The following is a 22599-nucleotide window of genomic DNA, read 5'->3' on the forward strand; positions in this document are numbered from 1 at the left end:
ACTTTATGTCTGGTAGTAGCGTGTCACTGACACTAACAAGCAGGATCAGATGTTGTGGCCACAGTATCCGTACAAGCTATGCACCAAGTTGATTAGACATTTGAGACCATCCTTTGGCTGGTTTTCCATTTCCAAATTAAAAATTAATGCTCGTGAAGATTCATAAGTGTGTGATTGACAGCTTGGATGAACCAACGAAACGTGTCTGCTCCTGAGTGCTGTTGTCTTCGGTCAGTGCAAGGTTCTCAAATTAAGGGTCCTGTGTTCAGCGAGCCACAGCTTTGGTGTCCACAAAATAATTTGCGATGATTAATATGTCATGTCGCCGTATAACTTTATTGATAAGCAGCTGCCAACATGACTCTGTAAGACTTGTCATAGTTATACAGTATTGGGTTGTGTTTTCAATAGGCTGTTTATATTTATGTCTTTCAATTCATTTTTCTGTCAATTCATTCAAAAGTTGACACTTTTAATCTTTTTTAGAGCAGGTGACTGTTTTTGGTCAAAAACCTAAATATTAACAATTATTATTATTATATCTATTTTTTGAATTATTATTATTCATGTATCTACTTGCAATTAATAAATACATTTATAAATTAAGACAACATTAATTAAAAATATATTAGAATAAATAAAAACAGAAATATTCCCTGGTCACAGCCACTAAAGTTGATTTTATTGTATTTAAAACTTGTTGCATTCCATTGATGGCGATAGACGTCCAAATGAGTTAGAACTGGCTATGAAAGCTCATGTTTTAGTGCCGTTGACCTCACTAGATCCCCAATCCCTTTTGACTGGGAGGGGCGAATGAACGTTCCCAGTCAAATTTTAACCGCGTCAATGGCATCCGGTGAGTTTAGTAAAAGTTAGGAGTTAAGTAAAAAAATAGAAAAGGCATACACAGGAAAGTCATACTAAACTATTGCATACTAAATATTGGTTTTAGGATTTAAAAAAAGAATAATCGTTATTCACGCATTAAAGGATTAAATGGTCCCTGGATCCAAGAAGTGATCCCTGAATCCAAGAATTTTCAGTAACGAGCATTGGGGTCATGCTGCGGCCAGTAACAAGGTCAAATTCCCTCAAACAAAGACATTTGTATTATTCATTTGAATGTTTCGCCAACACAATGTGATGTGGTCCTACAGCCCCACGCATGGGGGACAAGCGACTGCCTTTGATAAAGCTTTTGATAATCTACCGATAATAATGGTTAGTGTTGATTGACATTTCCTGAGAGGTATTAACTGAACAATACTTTTCTATCCCGATCAAAGACAACCTTACAGTTAATGTTGCAGCCCGTTGCTCTCCGTGGGGTATAAACACACCTCATTCACGACCGCGTGAACACGCGCAACCTGATTACTGCTGCCGATTGATTGTCAGTATCTCAGTACCCACCTAACTTTATACTACAAGACGACATGTTTCTGAAACCACCAACACCCGGCCAAGCACCGGGGACAAAAGACCACTCAAGAAAGAGAGTCACCAGGAGAAGTTGAGAGAAAGCGAAATTGAATATGAGAAGAAAAGGGAGAGAAAGTTTCAGCCCCAGTGGTGAGACTGCTGGAATTGGCTCGGCTACGATGAGACAAAAAAAACCTAGGTTTACTGTAAGGTGTACAGCCCACATATATGCAGACAAGTAAGTTAGAGAAAAGTTAACAAGTATGAAACCTATGATATGACTATAACATGTAATAATTCATCTGCGTAAAAATAATATCGTGATAATTAGACGGTCTAGCTTAAAAATCATTAGCCGCAATTGTCATCTCTTTGTCTTCTAAATTATTGCCATGACAACCGAGACGAGGGTGCGGGCTTCCAGAGGGCGGTAAGGGGAAGACAGGAAAGCTTCGCCCAGGCATGGGGCTCTCCTGCGGGCCCGCTTTCCCCTGGAGCTCCTAAGAAAAAATGTTGGCTATACTAGAGTGGTTATGGATGTGATTATGCCTTTGGAATTGGAATAGGATTTTATGCTTTAGATTCATGTTTTTGCACCGTTGTGGTTCACAATTAATGAGTCTACCTAAAAAAAAATGTTATTCAAGCAAATTGTTCTTTTTTTGTGATTATTGGGATCAATAACTAACACATTGACCTTGACCAATGGTTTTGAGAGTGGAGCCAGTAAACGTGATCTAATTTCTAATGGCTAATGTCTAATTTCCCTGATTGTCTACCCCTGTAATGATACATCTCATTAGATTGCACAGGTGACGCTAATCTTAAAATTCCTTGGCCTCAAGTTGCTTACCATTCAACTGCATGCCTGATGGATTTATCGACTGACGTATTAACTGAATTATGTAATACGTTTCAGAAGGGGTCCTTTGCATTTAAGACTCATGCTGCTGTATGGTACTGTTGTTATTCTTATATAAATACCTACTTTATAAATTATACTGTATACATCTGTCTTAATTTAGTATAATTTTGTTTCTGGTGATGTTATCCAGCTGCAAAGAGTTAGTCATTTCCAACACTTTCTTGTTTGTCTTCCAGATCTACTTCTATGCAGCTTATGTTTTTAAAGAGGCTGGGATATCGAACGATCAAATCCAGTATGTCACAATCGGCACTGGCACTTGCGAATTCACAGCCTGCATTATATGTGTAAGTCCCTGCCAAGGAGCTCTTACATAACAGCTACACAGAGAAGGAATGTGGAATCCTTGTCACATGAATACAGGTTGACACCTCACTTTAATTTGAACTTTGTTTTAAAATCCGTCAATTATCTGACGGCTGTACTGGTACTGGTTAGATTAGGGGTGTCCCAACCTTTTTTCCAAGAGGCGATTTTAGAAAAATCAAAGGATGCTAGGGCAAACTTGAAATTTTTCCGCTTTGTTACATTTGGTAGACGCGACGATCTAAACATATAGTTTGGCCAAGGGTCTGACTTGTACTCTCGGGTGAATTATGTGCAAAATTATTAAAGTGACGAACCGACCAAAAGGTCTGTTCTATATAGTGGTGTTCACGAGACAATGAGGGGCAATTTGCACTTTAACATTGTAAGCAGAAGAACAGACTTTCCCCGAAATCCCACTTTCCCCAAAATCCCACTAAGTCTGTCACAGCTCAGCTCCGATCTTTTGCGGCTGCATTGCCCAATGCATACTGCATACATCTCTCACCCGAGGACGCATGCACAAAACGGAGGACAGCACGTTCTATTTCCTGTTTAGTGCATGCTAAAATGCAAGACTTGATATGGCCGCAGGTTCATGAACCAGAAAATAGACCTCGTCCGTATTTTTGTTTTGACTGATCAGAGTGAACAGACTCAAGCGGATCCAAATCGGAGCTGAACGGATGATGTGGACCACCTCGTATTGATTAGAATAGAAGCCTATAGTATTTTTTGCTTGTATTATTTTTGATTGTATTATTTTGCACCAGCTGCATTGACTTTGGTGTTAAAGTCAAGCAGTGAGTACACACTGATTGGAGAGCAACTGCATTTCAGACACGTCCCAGAAGTGCACCCGAAACGAACGGCAGAGTTTATTATTTGTCACGAGACACAAAAATCCTGGTGTAAAACCGGGGTTACATTCATATCCACAAACACATGACAAGTAGTGGCTGGTCATTAACTCAGATGTCATGCACACTCACAGCGTCAAATTATAATAAAACAACAAACTAAATAGCAGAATTAGCAATTTGTGGAACAGTAACTGAAGTCCAACAGAATGTAGGCTGAATTTAAGCTTCTTGTGCAGGCCACATTCAAGGATATTTCATCATTCGCTGCAAGCTAAAAAACATGGGGCAGTAAGCTGCAGTTGGCATGTGGGCCGCAGTTTGGACACTGTTGGGTTAGAGGCCTACAGTAAATATTAATTGTTCCCTCTCTTATTTTAAAATAAAATTATTAGGGCTGTCAAATTTATCGCGTTAATGGGCGGCAATTAATTATTTTGATTAACCACGTTAAAATATTTGACGCAATTAACACAAACAAGGAATGACCCGTTCACGCGTCGCCTCAAAGAGTTTACAACGATGCCATTTTAGCACATTGAGAGTGAAAATGCAGAGAAATGTGAGTGGACACAGGCGTTCATTGGACCTCGCCTAACACGCCTAATTGAACACAACGCAGAACATATTGTATGCTATTTGCAGCCACCACTGACAGTCATGGTTGGCCAACTTCCCATCATGCATTTGTGCAGAGCACGAGACAATCTTTTTCTTAACACACCTAATTGAACACAACGCAGAACATACTGTATACCATTTGCAGCCACCACTGACAGTCATGGTTGGCAAATTGCCATCATGCCTTTGGGCGGAACAGTTAAGTCGCGACAGTATCATTTAGTGAAAACACAACAAAAATAATATTCCTATCCCTCAAAAAAATAATGTTCACAAAAAGAAAAAGGCTCAATGCAAAGAGAACTTTGCCTTGGCTAAATCTCTCATTTAAAACTCACCATTGACACTTTGTGGTGTATTTCAATCACTACCTAACGTAGTCAAAGACACTGGAAGAACAGCAGGGAGCCCGATGTGACGTCACCGCTCGGCGACGTCAACAATGGCGAGCTATCAGTTTATTTTTTGATTGAAAATTTTACAATTTTTATTAAAACGAAAACATTAAGAGGGGTTTTAATATAAAATTACTATAACTTGTACTCAAATTTATCTTTTAAGAACTACAAGTCTTTCTTTCCGTGGATCCCTTTAACAGAAAAAAATGTTAATAATGTTAATGTCATCTTGTGGATTTATTGTTATAATAAACAAATACAGTACTTACTGGACTGTCTCAGAAAATTAGAATACACAATATTCTAATTTTTTGAGACAGTCCTGTGTATATATACAGGACTGTCTCAGGAAATTAGAATACACAATATTCTAATTTCCTGACTGTCTCAGGAAATTAGAATACACAATATTCTAATTTCCTGAGACAGTCCTGTATATATACACAGGACTGTCTCAAAAAATTAGAATATTGTGTATTCTAATTTTCTGAGACAGTCCAGTATGTACAGTATGTTGAATGTTTATGTCCGTCTTGTGTCTTATCTTTCCATTCCAACAATAATTTACAAAAAGATATGGCATATTTTAGAGATGGTTTCAATTGCGATTAATTACGATTAATTCATTTTTAAGCTGTGATTAACTCGATTAAAAATGTTAATTGTTTGACAGCCCTTAAAATTATATGTCTGTGTTTGTTCAGAAGTAATATTTTTTGATGGAATATATTGATACTTAGTTTCCTGGTCAGTAAAAAATGAGTTACGTACTGATAGTGTAATGGTTCATTTGTTTGTCTTCTCTGTAGGCAGTGTCGGTTCAATTTCTAACCTCAGTTGGATCACGAAAATGAGAATTAGAGGTTCTCTCTAAGCGCCCCCTGTCTGCCTGACGACTAGTCTAGGGTATAGTCTGTCTTTTGGCGAAACGCGGGCCACAAAGGCCAAAGGTTACTACTTAGTTGCAGGGCAGGGACGTGCAGAGACAAACAACCATTTGCGATGGTTGGAACTCTTATTAACATTATTAGGTACAAACACTTCATCTGAGCTCCAAGAAAAGAGCTCTACCAGACATTTTGTCTTTACAATGACAAAATTTAATATCGACACTGTCAGAGGTATCGATTTACCGATATGTTTATTATTGCGTTTGTCATTAGCAGGGGTGCAGAACTGCAATGCCTTACACAGAGAACTGTTGTGAATCTTAGCTGCAGGGGAGGGAAAATTGTACTCCTGATATGACATGTTTTCAGAACCTGCTGATCGAGCGCAAAGGTCGGAGGTTCCTGCTGATGGGAGGCTTCATCTTCATGACCATCTGGGCTATTGTCTTCACTATTGCGTTGTCTTTTGAGGTACTCACTTTCTATTGTGTGTTGTGTGTCAGAATGTACGTGCAGTGGATATAAAAATCTTGACATCTCTCTACAAAAGCCATATTTTTGTGACATCAAAAATAATTGCAAAACTTTTCCACCTTTTTTTTTTTTTTTTACGTATTACCTGTACAATACGATTAGAGGGGGGAAAGGACATTGTGCGTACTTTGTAAAATATGATAAGTTGAGCTTGCTGCCTTAGAAAATGTAATTTATGTTACTTACTTTAATTAGATGCAATTTACCAAATTATTTCGAGTTAAGGATATGGAGAAGAATAACACAGACTGGCTTTGGTTTTTAACACTTGCTCTTCTTGTGCCCAATGCACCGCACGACCCCAAGAGACAACACACTTTATTGAACAGAACACACATGACATAACAATAGCAATCACTACACTCAGTCGTGGTTGCCACAACTACCCATCATCCATTGTGGCGGAGCAGATAAATAACAGTCACAAGAATATTTTACTGTTTTATAAACTGTCACAAATGCATTTTTTTAAAATAGATTTATTGTAGCATTGCACATAATCAGATTTCAAGACCCACAAAAAATGATGTTGTGGGCCTCGGCTGGCCCCCCGGACTTGACTTGCTACACTTTAACTGTGTATTTTGTGATATTGCCACAGCACTTAGTATCTTGGATGCCTTACCTGAGCATGGGCTGCATCTTCACCTACATTCTCAGCTTTGGAATGGGACCAGGTCAGTGAATGAAAAAAAGAGTCTCAGATCTCAATCATTGTATGCCTTAGCTCAGTCATACACTGCTGGCAAAAAGTATTGGCACCCCTGCAGTTCTGTCAAATAATGCTCAATTTCTCCCTGAAAAATGGAATCACAAATGCTTTGGTAGTAATACCTTCATTTATTTTGTTTGCAATGAAAAAACACAAAAGAGAATGGGAAAAAAAATAATCTTACACAAAACTCCAAAAATGGGCCGTACAAATGTATTGGCACTCTTTGAAAAATCGGGTGGTGCTTCTCTAATTTGTGTAATTAACAGCACCTATTACTTACCTGTTGCACACTGGTGGTGGCGATAACTAAATCACACTTGCAGCCAGTTAAAATGGATCAAAGTTGACTCAACCTCTGTTCTGTGGCACTGTGGCTTACCTCCCTAGATGTGGATAAAAAAGAAAAATTGACAAGAGATTTCAACGAAAGATTGTGCGGATGGTGGATAGAGAACCTCAACTAACATCCAAACAAGTTCAAGCTGTCCTGCAGTCTGAGGGTACAATAGTGTGAACCCGTACTATCCGTCGGCATCTGAATGAAAAGGGACTCTATAGTAGGATACCCAGGAAGACCCCACTTCTGACCCAGAGACATCAAAAAGCCAGGCTGGAGTTTGCCAAAATTTACCTGAGAAAGCCAAAAACGTTTTGGAAGAAGGTTCTCTGGTCAGGTGAGACAAAAGTAGAGCTTTTTGGGAAAAGGCATCAACACAGAGTTTACAGGAAAAAAAAGAGGCCTTCAAAGAAGACACGGTCCCCACAGTCGAACATGGCGGAGGTTCCCTGATGTTTGGTGGTTGCTTTGCTGTCTCTAGCACTGGACTGCTTGACTGTGTGCATGGCATTATCAAGTCTGAAGACTACCAACAAATTTTGCAGCTTAATGTAGGGCCCAGTGTGAGAAAGCTGGATCTCCCTCAGAAGTCATGTGTCTTCCAGCAGGACAATGACCCAAAACACATTCAAAAAGCACTAGAAAATGGTTTGAGAGAAAGCACTAGAGACTTCTAAATTGGCCAGCAATGAGTCCAGACCTGAATCTCATAGAACACCTGTGGAGAGATCTGAAAATGGCAGTATGGAGAAGACACCCTTCAAATCTCAGAGACCTGGAGCAGTTGGCCAAAGTAGAATGGTCTAAAATTCCTGCAGAGCCTTGTAAGAAACTCACTGATGGATACCGGTAGCGGTTGTTCGCAGTTATTATGTCTAAATGTTGTGCTACCAAGTATTAATCTGAGGGTGCCAATACTTTTGTCCGTTCCATTTTTGGAGTTTTGTGTAAAATGATAATGATTAAATTTTTTTCCCATTCTCTTTTGTGTTTTTTCATTAAGCAAAATAAATGAAGATATTACTACCAAAGCATTTGTAATTGCTATCATTTTCTGGGAGAAATTGAGCATTATCTGACAGAACTGTAGGGGTGCCAATACTTTTGGCCAGCAGTGTAGATATAGTCCACTTCAATACTTGAACCCCAGACAAATGTCTGAGTACTTTATGAGCTTCACGAGAGAAGGGTTGCCATGATTGTTTTTAATTAATGTTCTGCTTGTAGCTGGTGTAACTGGAATCCTGCCCACCGAGATTTTCAATCAAACTGCTCGGCCGGCAGCCTACATGATCGCTGGCTCCATGATGTGGTTGAACCTCTTCATCGTGGGGATGATCTTTCCATTTCTAGTGGTGGGTATATGCATCTCCCCATTCAGTGTAAAACACAATAATGTTATCAGAACTTCAATAATCCCATACAATTTACATGATTGGGCTGTTTAAAATGGGCCCACTTGAGCTGATTAATTTCAAGGTTATGTGCATATTTTGAGGGTCTTGTCTCAGTCTCGATTTCCAAAACTTGGTCTGCTCTCGTATATATTTTTTTAAAAATTTGTTTTAATCCTGGTCCTTGAGTTATAGGTTTTTCACGTGGAAAGGTTTTGCAAAATTCTGTATTTAGAGCTACATGTAATGGATTTTGTACAAAAATATAAAAAATGCACGAAAGTGTATCTGGCAAAAATAGGTTTCTATACCATCATTTTCGCCTGCCATTTTGAGTATTAAACTACCAAAATAAGTGCGATAACTGTATGAGTCGAGCATAAATGTCACCTCCTATGGTATTGGTTGAGTATTGGACACTTGCTGTACACCTGCTGTAGTCATTGCACGTTGTATGGGTAAACCTGCATTTATCTTCTCTGCTGTGTGTGTTGTTTTTTTTTTTTTTTAGAATGAGATGCGCCAGTATTGTTTTGTGCCTTTTGGAACAGTGTGTCTGCTCTCTGCACTGTATGTCGGCCTGGTCCTGCCAGAGACCAAGGGCAAATCATTATCAGCCATCACTGGTGAATTCCACAAGCTCAACTTCAAAAACAAGCAAAAGACGTACAGCCCTCGGAGTCAGTATCAGCTAGGCGAAGTGTGTACGTCCACGTCCTTGTAGAAGCCTGTTGTCAAAGCAGCCAACTTTGGTCGATAGAGCTCTTTTATATTTTCACTTAAGTGCGCTTTCATTTTTAATTGAAATTCCACAAATATTCTGTGTTCAGCTAATTCCAAAGCAGAAATAGATATTTGTGTGTGTGTGTGCATATGTAAATATACCATTATATTACAGGACAGTATATGGAAGTGTGGAAGATAGGCCTTATCATGTAAAACTGTTTTTTTTTTGTTTTTGTTTTTGTTTTTTTCAAAAATGTGTAGCACAGATTTTAAATTAGAATGATTTAATAATACAAGACCAACCAAAAATTTCACATACATACATAGTGAAATATTGATTCTTTCATCTATGCTCAATAATCACAGATTTGCTTTTGTGGAAAATCTGGGCATGATAAATTAACAAAGGAAAACTGTTCTATGAATTCCAACAAGTTGAACAGCTACCTAGTGGAAGAACATTTTATGGTTTACTGTATGTTCTTGTCACTATGCAGAATGTTACTGACTTCAAACAAAGATATAGAATGCAGTATACTGTAATTTAAATGAAATCAGCTTTTTTAACTATTATTTAGATGCAGAATCCCAAAGTGATCTCAGTTTCTTCAGGTTTTTGAACTTTAGATCGCCATTTTCTTTTAAATATAAAGTATATTGTACACTGTCCTTATGTCGATTCGAGGTCGACCGATATGGGATTTTTAAAATGCTGGTGCTGATACCAATATGAAAAAAGAAATTCAGCCGATTGCTGATATCCATTGCCGATTTTGTAAGCTGATATTTGTGGCCGATATACTTTTTTTTTTTTAAGCACATAGATTATAAAAGGCTTTTTTAAATTGTTTCAACAGCTTCAAATTTACAAATATGACCTGGGACTCAAAGGATTAACTCGGTCTATTGCTACCAAACCAACTAACTCGCCACGTCTTTTTATGATTATACACACTCGGCAAGAACAGTACATCATTTTCAAATAATTAAACCCACCAGGAAGTCACGATGAAATGTAAACAAGTGAGAGTTTAAAGTGCCTATGACAGCATAAAAAAATCTTTAATAGCATTAGTATGTCAATTACAATCATATTTTGAGACGATTCGACTATGTACAACAATTTGGCAAAGCGCAGATGACGAGAAATTAGTCTTTTAATCTGCCGTTTAGCCCCGCCTGTTATTATAGCGCTCTAGGGTCCCCAGCTAGAGGATGACATCGGCTGGGTCACGATTTCAGTCGACTTCTTGTACCTCACGAGAGGAATTTTATGCCACCAAGTTATTCAGGCATATGTCATTTCCCTGCCCTGGCTTCGGAGACTGAGGAAAGAGCATAAACAAAGCTGGAGGCGTGATAGCTAGCCGACATGCTAACCCGAACAGAGTGGCGTTTTCAAGTTTTTTTCTGCGGCGGGCAGGCAGTGATTGTCGCCGGGGAGAGAAAGGGAAACTCCAAAAGTGAAAAATCACACAAAACTACCCCAACTCACACATGGCGGCGGGATTGATTGTTGGGCTGGCGTGATGGGAAAAATGAAAGAATTAATCCGCAAAATCAGCTGAATCCGCAGTCCATCTGCATGCTATAAAGCAATGGCTATGTTGTGAGATGCTGACCCGGGTGACGTCAGATTCACATTCTTCCTAAAGCAGAGATTGGAGGCGGAAGTCACTTATTTTCATGGCGCGGGATTCAACAATTGAATAAACAAAACGATCGCTTCCACACACATCCAAGCGGTCCATTGCATTCAGGAGCATAAAATACCGCATGAAATATGAAATAAACATGCTTTTTGCTGTCATAGGCACTTTTTTAAGAGAATGCTCGCCATGCTAAAGCTAATACTAACACGCATGTTACAAGTTACATTTAGAGTGTAAGGATCACTCAGTAAACACCTTAAAAGGCTGAAGCAACATTGCATATTCTCTCATGCAAGATTAATTTTTTTTTACTATATTTACAAAACAGGCGAGACTGGCGCTTCCTGTAGCTGCTTGCCTTCAAGCGTCAGCAGGAAGGGCCCAAATACACCAGATGCATGATCGTTGCGGTTCCGGTCCGACTCCGGTAAAAAATAGCGCCGGAGCCAATCCGTTCCCATTATATCCTATTGTTCAACGTATACCGGCCGCATCAGTGCTCTGGATTGACTGCGAACCACCTCCGGCATGCCGCATGCCCCTCAGATGGTATAGGCTATTTTCTATTTCTGCCGGACACGCATCCAACAAAATGGGCGGAGCTGGGCCTGGACGTAACAGCCCAGTTGCTTATTCACGTTTTAAACACCAGCACACATCGACGAAGACTGTTTCATCATGGAGGTGGAAAGTCACAAAGTGATATACGATGCAGCAGATTGTTATTATAAGGACAGCATTAAAAGGGAAGCTGCAAGGTGTCCTATTATGTGTGTTTTTCTGGCATTGATATCAAACACACGAGGTGCTGACAACTTTGAGCAGGAAAAAAAAAAAGCAGCGCATCTGAAAGTGGCTCCACTGCAGAAATTCTCGTGCCCGGTGCACACACAATGTCAGTTTGTATACAGAGTCGAGGGGGAAAAGTACGAAAGAGAATAAAGAGACACCCACAAGTTTCGAGCTGGTGGTCTATTCAAGACGTTTCTCTTTCTTTCCTACATTTTACTTGACTTTTCATTGAAAAACCAACAGTTTGCGCTGGGCACAGGAATCTGCAGTGTTGAGACACCAATTCCAAGTACACTGTTTTTTAGTTCGTGTGGTATATAACTCGCTCTCCATTTTATAAATATTACAGAATATTTAACAGTTGTTTATAACAGCTCTATGAGATGTTATGTGCCATAAATTTTAAATGTGCACAAAGATATAAACCCACCGACACAACCAAGGGCATAATAGGGCCCCGCCCCCCTACCCCCCACACACGGAGCCCTGATCTTAACATGATGCAGTCACTCTGGAATTAAGAGACAGACATGACTAAAATATCAATATCCACAGAAAAAATGCGCTTTCTCTCTGCTTCTCTGATGAGTATAGACTCTGTGTGTTTTTCGTTGTTTTAAATGGCACATTATAGCGCGCGATCACGCGAGCGCTCACGAGGGAACGGAGTTGGCGGACGGCAGCCGTGCGCAGCCGGTATGATTTGCCTGTTTTTGACGTACTGCGTGGCACGCGGTCAACACTGAACCGGACCGGAACCGCAACGATCATGCATCTGGTGTATTTGGGCCCTAAGTCTGTCACAACCCAATGTGAGTACCGACAGGATGTGAGTGGCGCATGTGTAGTATATGCACAAGCTAAACGTGTATGAGTTGATTTGCGACCTTTTAACAACAGTTTGGGTTATATGATGTGTTTCGCGGGGTTTTAATTTTTAAATGTTTTTTATTATTGATAATAATACTAGGACTAATAATAATGGCTGTATTTTGAGTTATTTTGAGGGGCACAATGAATGTACGCAGTTGTACACTGACTACTTTTACTTTTTTTAGAGTCATATCTTCAGTGTGGTCCCATGAAAAGATATAACAAAATACCTTTAAGGGTGTACTCAATTGTTTTTTTGTTTTTTTTCGAAAACATGTTCATAATCTCACATATGCAAACACAATTTAATAGACTCAGATCCTGTCGATACTCACATTGCGTCGCGACAGGGTCCTTCCGTGGTCCTACCGTTAGTCAGTGTTGGCCACAGTTGCCCACACAGATGCCTGATCAAAATCCTTTTTTATCTTTTTTTTGTTTGTTTGTTTGTTTTGTTTTGTTTGTTGTTAATCGGCCGATGTTGGAAAAAAGTCCATGTATTGGCCGGACGATATATCGGTTGAACTCTGATGTCAAGGCCTTCTTAAAATTATCTCCAAAGTTTTGTTGTTGTGTTTTTCAATGGAAAAAAATGGAACCATTTGTTTAAAATAGAAATAAATAGACTTGGGCAATTATTTTAAGAAGGTAACTATATTTACTGGTTTAATTTAAAAAAAGTCAAATGGAAATAAGAAAAAACTGGTGTGACTGCAATATCTATGCAACGCTATCATATCTCTGTATAGAATATGGCTTATTGTGCCCTATGTAGTAACAACATAGAAATAAGTTAAGTCATGGAGAGAAAGAAAGTGCTTAGTATAATAACTTTTGGGCCATTTAGAACAATTGGATTATATCCAAACCGTGTGGACCATCCAAAATTGCATAGACTTTACGAATGTCCAAACACCATCAGTTCAAATATGACTGAAGATTATAAACTTCTGTTTGCACCTAATTTAATGTTTATTTATGTGGTGATTTTCTCTTTGTTAAAAACATCTTGACAAACGCCAATAAAGTACTTGTGTTATACTTGCATTTACTTCTATGTCTCTCAAACTTAAGCCTTTTGTAAAAGGTCTATTTTAAAGCAACTACAGGCATTAATTGGGACAAAGTATCTTGTCAAACTGAGACAAAAAGCTTTTTTGAATTTCAACAGAAGTGTTTTAAATGTTTTAATGTATGCCAAAACAACTCATCATTTGCTAATATGATTGGCTAAAAAGCACTCCATTCTCCTGAGTGTGCATAAATACAGTGCAAGTTCATAAAGCCACACCACTGAAACCAGGAGACATCCCATATGATGAACTCGTGGGGAACAAAAACAACACACGGGCATCCAAAGGTTTACATTTCAAAGCCACTTCAGGAAAGCAAGTTTACTCTAATGAAGCATTTGAGATTTAGTCATTGATAAAGAACATACAAGAGGATACTTGGAACAGATAGGCCCCCCCTACCTACCCAGAACAGCTTAAACTTAGAACCTATGAGGGGCAGGCTGTATCATAGATGCACAATGCACTGCAAGCTGTTGTGTTTTCCTTCCTTAAATGATTTCTCTTTTCTAGTGGTTTTTATTTTATTCATACGATGGACACATTTGAGAGGAGTTGTAAAACAATTTCCCAGTGTCCTGCTTGGAATCCTTTGATTTGAAGGTGTGATAATCATCCCATCCAACCCCAACTCTTGGCTTTGGCTAAAACCTAATGTAACATCTAGCAAGCAACTGACTAGCTAGAGAACGTCAATCTAAACTGTAGCTCTGTCCTAATAATTTTTCATGGTAACACTTTCATATATAGAAAAACACTGTGTAAAAGCACATACAAGGAATCATAAAGACCATAAAATATTTAAATTGACCTTAAAAAGGAGGTCTTATTTCAAATTGATGTGAGACTCAGTAAAGTCACTATAGATTATTTTTATTGGCTCAGTTCTGAAAATTTAATTACTGGATTTGCACAACACTGCTATCTGGTGGTCGTGTTGTAGCAAGTGTGCCCTTTCTCCCCTACAGCTGCTTGAGAAGGCTGATTGGGGGGAATGTAGTACACAAATGTGCATTGTAGTGTAATAAGGAAAGTCAATAATGTGTTATGCCATCTCAAATCATTCAATGAACTTGATAGAAAGTCTAGATTTAGTTTTAGCTTCATTCCAATGAAGATTGGATGTGTATTTTGGCCACCAGGATGCAGTAAGTCACAAATACACAAACTAGTTTAACTCATACGCATAGATTGAGGGGAGGGAGGTGGGGCAGTGCCTTCCCTAATGGCTGGAAAATGTCATTCCATGTATTTGACATTCCTATACTGTATATATCAATTTAAAATAAAGACTTAGCCGGTAAAATGTTGTCTATAATAGTTGTAGAGCAATAAAAACAAACAACAAAAATGAATGAAATGAACAAGAATCCCACGAAGTGTTATAATAATAGATCAAAAATCTTTTTATTTTATTTTTTCGAACACATCATGTGACTAGCACCTTAGAGACGGTCCTCGGCTTTGCTTATCTAAAACTACACCTGAGGAGGCAAGATGGATATGAGGAATTAGGAAGAAAAAAGCCTTTGTTACTGTGGTCCCAGCTCTCTGTAGGTCATTCACTAGGTCCCCCCATGTGGTTCTGGGATTTTTGCTCCCCGTTCTTGTTTTCATTTTGACGCCACGGGGTGAGGAGGGATTTGAAAGTCCGTGTTGCCCAACGACAGCCCCAAAACATCACTGCACTAGAGGAGATCTGCATGGAGGAATGGGCCAAAATACCAGCAACAGTGTGTGAAAAGCTTGTGAAGAGTTACAGAAAATGTTTGGCCTCCGTTATTGCCAACAAAGGATACATAACAAAGTATTGAGATGAACTTTTGGTATTGACCAAATACTTATTTTCCACCATGATTTGCAAATAAATTATTTAAAAATCAAACAATGTGATTTTCTGTTTTGTTTTTCTCCACATTCTGTCTCTCATGGTTGAGGTTTAACCATGTTGGCAATTACAGGCCTCTCTAATATTTTCAAGTGGCAGAACTTGCACAATTAGTGGTTGACTAAATACTTATTTGCCCCACTGTACATACTGTGTCTGTATATATATATATTATATATATTATTTTTTAATAAATCACGTTAAAATATTTGACGCAATTAACGCACATGTCCCGCTCAGACAGTATTCTGCCTTTGGGTAAGTTTTACAGCAAGGCTTTTTGTGCTGTCCAACAGCGAGCTCTTGTGGTCGCTTTGCGACATGGTTTATTGTTTTCTTGCCAGTTCAGTATGGCTGCATGACGTCTCGGGCTGACGCCTACGTTGTAATGTTGTGCTTAAATGATCCTTGGACAAGATTTGTCCGTAAGTATGGTTGTTGTAAAGAATGTACATATTATGTCAGTAAGCGAAATGTTAAATTTTTGTATGAGACGCTTTTTGTTTATGTTTAGTGAACCTGTATAGCGTGCTAAGCTAACGTTGTTGCTAATGCAATGCTTGTGTACTTTTTTTTTGTAGTTTTGCGACGGTCTAAAGAGGACAATGGTTTGAGGCCATTTTATTAATAAATCAGATGAAAAAGGAAGAAGTCTGATTATTAAGGCGTCGTTCACTAGCTGTCTAGCTTTGGAAAAAGTAGACGCTTCGGAGTGAGGACAGCATAGACAGATTTAAATTACAGTAGAGTGAAATGCCCACTACAGTCTTTATGTACCGTATGTTGAATGTATATATCCATCTTGTGTCTTATCTTTCCATTCCATTTATTTTACAGAAAAATATGGCATATTTTATAGATGGTTTGAATTGCGATTAATTGCGATTAATTAATTTTTAAGCTGTAATTAACTCGATTAAAAAATTTAATCGTTTGACAGCCCTTATATAATATATATATATATATATATATATATAGACACACACACAGAGTGAGGAGCAGAGTATTTCCACCCCTTGTGATTTTGCAAGTTCACCCACTTAGAAAAGAGGTATAGGTCTGAAATTCAATCAGAGGATATTTCCACTCAGAGAGACAAAAATCCAGAACTCACATTGTCTGATTTTTTAAATAATTTATTTGTAATTTACTGGGGTTCATGAATATCTGTACCCCGGAAAATGAGCAATAATTATGACAGAGTTGTCAGTCTACCCTAAAAACGTCCACCTTTACCCCATGAGTTACCAACCACCCACCTACCACCCGTTTGACCTCACTATTGTCACCAGTGCACCCCAAAGTCAATCATAATCCAACTGCTACCATGGGCAAGACTAGAGAGCTTTCGAAAGACACCAGGGGAAAAAAATGTTGAGCTCCACATCGCTGAAAAAGGCTATGGGACAAGAGGAAAGCAGCAAGGTGAGAATAAATCAACAATTGCAGCAATTATAAAATGGAAAAGGCTAAACATGACTGACAATCAACCTTGGACTGGGGCTCCATGTAAAATCTCTCCTCGTGGGGCATCACTCATGACAAGAAAAGAGAGACCTCAGCCTAGAACTACACGGCAGCAGCTGGTCAATATCTTGAAGAGAGCTGGATGCACATTTTCAAAGGACTCTGTCAATAGAACACTACAGTGCAATAGTTTAAAATCATGCATTGCTCAGAAGGTTCCCCTTGTTGAAGCCAGCACATGTGAAGGCCCGTCTGAAGTTTGCCAGGGACCACCTGAATGGTGCAGAGGGGCCATGGGAGAAAATAATGTGGTCAGATGAGACATAGGTAGAACTTTTTGGTGCAAACTTTACTCGTCGTGTGTGCATGAAAAAGAAGGATGAATACAATCCCAAGAACTCCTTCGCCACTGTGAAGTATGGGGGTGGAAATCTCATCTTTTGGGGCTGCTTTTCGGCAAAGGGGACTGGACGACAGTACTGTATAAAGCAGAGGATGAATGGTGAAATGTATCGTCAGATTTTGAGCAACAACCTCCTTCCCTCAGTCAGAGATTTGAAGATGAGTCGTGGCTGGATCATCCAACGTGACAATGATCTGAAGCACACAGCCAAGTTGACCAAGGAGTGGCTGTGTAAAAAACAATTGAAGGTTCTGGAGTGGCCTAGCTAGTCTCCAGACCTCAATCCAATAGAAAATCTTTGGATGGAGCTGAAACTTTGTGTTTCTCAACGACAGCCCCGAAACCTGACAGCTCTAGAGAAGATTTGTGCGGAGGAATGGGCAAAAATCCTTGTATCCATATGTGAAAACCTTGTAAAGAACTGCAAAAAGTGTCTGACCTCTGCAATTGCAAACAAGGGCTTCTGCACTAAATATTAGCAATGATTTTTCTCAGCGGAACAAATACGTATGAACCCCAGTAAATTACCAATAAATTATTGAAAAATTATACAATGTGAGTTCCGGATTTTTTTTAATTTTTTTTTAGATTATGTCTCTATGGGTGTAAATGCTTGTATGATTGAAATTTCAGACCTCTCCCTACAGTGGGGCAAATAAGTATTTAGTCAACCACTAATTGTGCAAGTTCTCCCACTCGAAAATATTAGAGAGGCCTGTAATTGTCAGCATGGGTAAACATCAACCATGAAAGACAGAATGTGGGGAAAAAAAACAGAAAATGTTTGATTTTTAAAGAATTTATTTGCAAATCATAGTGGAAAATAAGTATTTGGCCAATACCATGTTAATCTCAATACTTTATTATGTACCCTTTGTTGGCAATAACGGAGGCCAAACGTTATCTTTAACTCTTCACAAGCTTTTCACACACTGTTGCTGGTATTTTGGCCCATTCCTCCATGCAGATCTACTCTAGAGCAGTGATGTTTTGGGTCTGTCGTTGGGCAACACGGACTTTCAACTCCCTCCACAGATTTTCAATGAGGTTGAGATCTGGAGACTGGCTAGGCCACTCCAGGACCTTGAAATGCTTCTTACGAAGCCACTCCTTTGTTGTCCTGGCTGTGTGTTTGGGATCATTGTCATGCTGAAAGACCCAGCCACGTCTCATCTTCAATGCCCTTGCTGATGGAAGGAGATTTTCACTCAAAATCTCTCGATACATGGCCCCATTAATTCTTTCCTTTACACAGATCAGTCGTTCTGGTCCCTTTGCAGAAAAACAGTCCAAAAGCATGATGTTTCCACACCCATGCTTCACAGTGGGTATGGTGTTCTTTGGATGCAATTCAGTATTCTTTCTCCTCCAAACACGAGAACCTGTGTTTCTACCAAAAAGTTCTATTTTGGTTTCATTTGACCATAACACATTCTCCCATTCCTCTTCTGGATCATCCAAATGCTCTCTAGCGAACCGCAGACGGGCCTGGACGTGTACTTTCTTCAGCATGGGGCCACGTCTGGTAGTGCAGGATTTGAGTCCCTGGCGGCGCATTATGTTACTGATAGTAGCCTTTGTTACTGTGGTCCCAGCTCTCTGTAGGTCATTCACTAGGTCCCCCCGTGTGGTTCTGGGATTTTTGCTCACCGTTCTTGTTATCATTTTGATGCCACGGGGTGAGATCTTGCATGGAACCCCAGATCGAAGGAGTTATCAGTGGTCTTGTATGTCTTCTATTTTCTAATAATTGCTCTCACAGTTGATTTCTTTTCACCAAGCGTTTTACCTATTGCAGATTTACCTGGTGCAGGTCTACAATTTTGTCTCTGTGTCCTTCGACAGCTCTTTGGTCTTGGCCATAGTGGAGTTTGGAGTGTGACTGACTGAGGTTGTGGACAGGTGTCTTTTATACTGATAATGAGTTAAAACAGGTGCCATTAATACAGGTAACGAGTGGAGCCTCGTTAGACCTCGTTAGACCTCTTTGACAGCCAGAAATCTTGTTTGTTTGTAGGTGACCAAATAAAATACTTATTTTAGATCTAATTTGGAAATAACATTTTTTCCACATTCTGTCTCTCATAGTTGAGGTTTACCCATGTTGACAATTACAGGCCTCTATGATCTTTTAAAGTAACAGAACTTGCACAATTAGTGGTTGAGTAAATAGTTATTTGCACCACTGTATTTTCTAAGTGGGTGAATTTGCAAAATCACAAGGGGTGCAAATACTTCTGCTCCTCACTGTATATACCTTGTAAGTTAATTTTATTGCTGACACTGCGTTCCGGCGTCATCAGTATGGACCCCCCCACCACACACACACACACATACACACAACAGTCAAACTCCGACTATGCTGTAAAGCTTACATATTTTACTTCTGAAGTGGTGGAACATAATTATGTAATATTTAACCGTCCAAGTCGTTTTAATGTAGCATGCTTTTTAATTTTACTTGAGTATTACTGCTTGTGTGTAAGCAGTTAGGGTGGCCTTACACCAGTGGGGTACCCCCACGGCATTCTATTCGGAAGAACTTGAAGGGTGACCATGAAAAGTTATGTCTTCCTTCTCTCGCATGAAATTACATTATTCAGTTCTCGGGTGGCTCGAAAAGGTGGTGGTGAATGTTGGCGCCCATATAAAATTTTAAATTGTACTCCATGCTGTATTCTTTATCGCATTCATTTTTTGTAATCATTAAACATCACAAATATTTTACAATCAGAAGTATTTAAAAATTAGTTACTTTTCAATCACCCCATACTTTCCAGAATATTTGCTCTTGCATTCACCTTATCTCAAATACTGTTAGTGACGTTCAAGTTTGGGCAGTTGAAGTACTTTTTTGTGAAGATACATGCCCCTAAGTGATGCTCAAGTAATGTACAAGCTAAACTTAATGCGTTGCTGTCACTAGACGGACCAGGTTTGATCCGGAATGGACTGTTCAATGTTGCCATCTGCATCAAAACAACCCTGAACCAATGACATTAATGGACAACTAAAACCTATTGATGTGTAACTTAGGGATATATTCTGCTCACCAGTCTATGACTCGCATTATCAAAAACCATGGAAGGTGCATCAAATAAGGTAGGTTGAATTTTCAACAGAGAAAAACACTGTATTTGAAAGTTTTTCTGTATTTCTTTACAAACAAAAAAGAAATTTTGTGCATTAAAAGTGCCCAATATGAAATTACTTTATACAGTATACTGTATATACTGTAGTTCAATAATTGCTCTGATAGTCATGGCCACTTACACAGTCAGATGTTTAAAAATGTTTGTACGGTAGTGTCTTACAATATGACTAACCTGACTGTAGGTTTTATTTTAAGAAATGAGCTGTTGTGATACTTATTACTTTGAGTTATGAGCGCAAAATTCAAGATTTAAGAGCTTCATGATGCCAGTGAACTTCATGCAGGACAGTCCTTCATTTAAATGCCGTATCCTCCATCCTGCTTACGTATCTTAAAGCAGGACACTTCTTTGTACTCTTTTTTTTGTGTTGCACCTGAACGTAACACACTTCTTCAGTATGTATTCATAAGTTCTCAGTGTATTGAGTGCAATTACAGAATGTTAAGCACTTAGGAAAGTGCTGTTTTAGTTTAATATCTGATATGCTATCAACTTGTAGGCCCCATCACCACAGATGAGCCATTTTCCGTTGTCAATGCGACTGTGAACAAGAGGGAGTTGTTTTTTATTGTTTTTGTTTGTGATAGCACAGTAGTACTTAGCTGCTTTCCGCGTTAGTTGCAGTAGTTGTTGGTGCTAGACTCTTTTGTATTTTGAAAATATTATAGATACCGTCAAATAGTTTATTGTGGAAAAAAAACAACAAAATAAAACTCTTGCATCTGATCAGTGTCATGTTTTGTTTTCTATACATTTTTTTTTTTTTTTTTTACCTGTTTCATTGCAGTTTTTACTGGCTTCTTGTTGTGATAAAAGTTTTTATATGAACAGGGATTTGTAGTCTTGCATGTAATTTTATGCAATGTTTTCCCCACACATTTAAAGCACTAAATTTCTGCATTGTGGCACTAAACTTTGTCAAAATAAAAATACCGTTAACAAATCAAATCCACTTGCTCCAAATAAGTCGTTCCTATTATTTTACACATCGACCTAAATCATGATATTGTATACCATAAATAAATTGTCTTGTGAGGAACAACGTATCTTATAATCACTGTAATTTTATATTTTTATCATGTATGTGACTCTCTGGCAGCGTGTCACCTGGGTTAGTCTTCAGCAACTCCACGTCCGTTGTGACGATAACACCGTGTATCAGAGGTGAAAGTGGCTAGAATTTCTTGCCGGAACTCCCCGACGTCAAGGTCGCCAAGGAGCCAGAAATTGTTTTTTATTTTTTTCTTTCATCATTATTGTTGTTGTTTGGGGGCGCAAACTTCTTAAACTACTGAAATGCAAAGAAAACTGTTTTAGCAGTTATTTCTATAACACATACAAAAACTGATTTTCATTCAAAATTGTATTTTTTCAATGATTTACAAAATAAAATGTAACAAAAACAGCAATAACCCCAACCTCCATCTCCTAATTTTTATTTTCCCTCATTTCCTCACATACTAAATGCCAAATATCAATTTTAACTACTTAAGAACATAGGATATATATTAAAATTGAAGTTAATGTAAACAGTTACTTTTTGTAATAATAAAGATATTGTGGTGACCCTTTATTGTGTGACATAATTCACCCACGAAACTTGTGTGTACATTTGGCCGAGCGCGTTACCAGCTACGTCATAGTCACGTGACAGACGCAGGGGTGAAAGTGGGCCAGAACGGTCAGGAACGCAGGTCCGGTATAAGATTCAGTGCCGGAATGCTGTTCCGATGCTTTCATTCCGAAAATATGACCGCAACTGTCAAAATGCTATGTAAAAAAAATTTTTTAAATGCTAAGCTGCCACACGTGCATTTTATCTCCAAGAAGAAAACAATCAACCAACATCAAATTTACATACACAAGTGTTAACAACAAGCATAATAAAGTGCTTGTGTAGCGTAATCCGTTTCCACCAATATTTATTATTTATTTTATTCCACGGACGGCATGGAGGTTTCCCCAGCTGCTACAGTTATCTGAGTCTGACGATGATAAGTCAAGTTGCGAATGCACGCAGCAAAACAAAACGCCTGGACTCGTTTATCCGTTCAATTGGCTGACATACTGACATGTGATCAGCAGAGATGTTGGCGCTGATTGATTCAAATGTGCATGTTATCTAGAACAGCAAAAAAAAAAAAAAAAAGTTGTTTTCTGGAACA

The 22599-nt window shown here is 38.8% G+C and overlaps 1 protein-coding gene across 1 annotated transcript in view; it reads left to right on the forward strand.

The window, feature by feature from the left end:
* Nucleotides 1–13451, forward strand: part of slc2a11a (solute carrier family 2 member 11a) — a 29429-nt gene extending 15978 nt beyond the window's left edge. Inside the window, exons 8-12 of the mRNA XM_057847033.1 lie at nt 2527–2637; nt 5795–5896; nt 6561–6636; nt 8239–8366; nt 8917–13451. Coding sequence (XP_057703016.1) covers nt 2527–2637; nt 5795–5896; nt 6561–6636; nt 8239–8366; nt 8917–9129 — 630 coding nt within the window. The 3' untranslated portion in view covers nt 9130–13451. The remainder of the gene's footprint in view (nt 1–2526; nt 2638–5794; nt 5897–6560; nt 6637–8238; nt 8367–8916) is intronic.
* The last annotated feature ends 9148 nt before the right edge of the window (nt 13452–22599 follow it).

This window comes from Corythoichthys intestinalis, chromosome 9 (genome assembly GCF_030265065.1).
Source record: "Corythoichthys intestinalis isolate RoL2023-P3 chromosome 9, ASM3026506v1, whole genome shotgun sequence".
Classification (NCBI taxonomy): Eukaryota; Metazoa; Chordata; class Actinopteri; order Syngnathiformes; family Syngnathidae; genus Corythoichthys; species Corythoichthys intestinalis.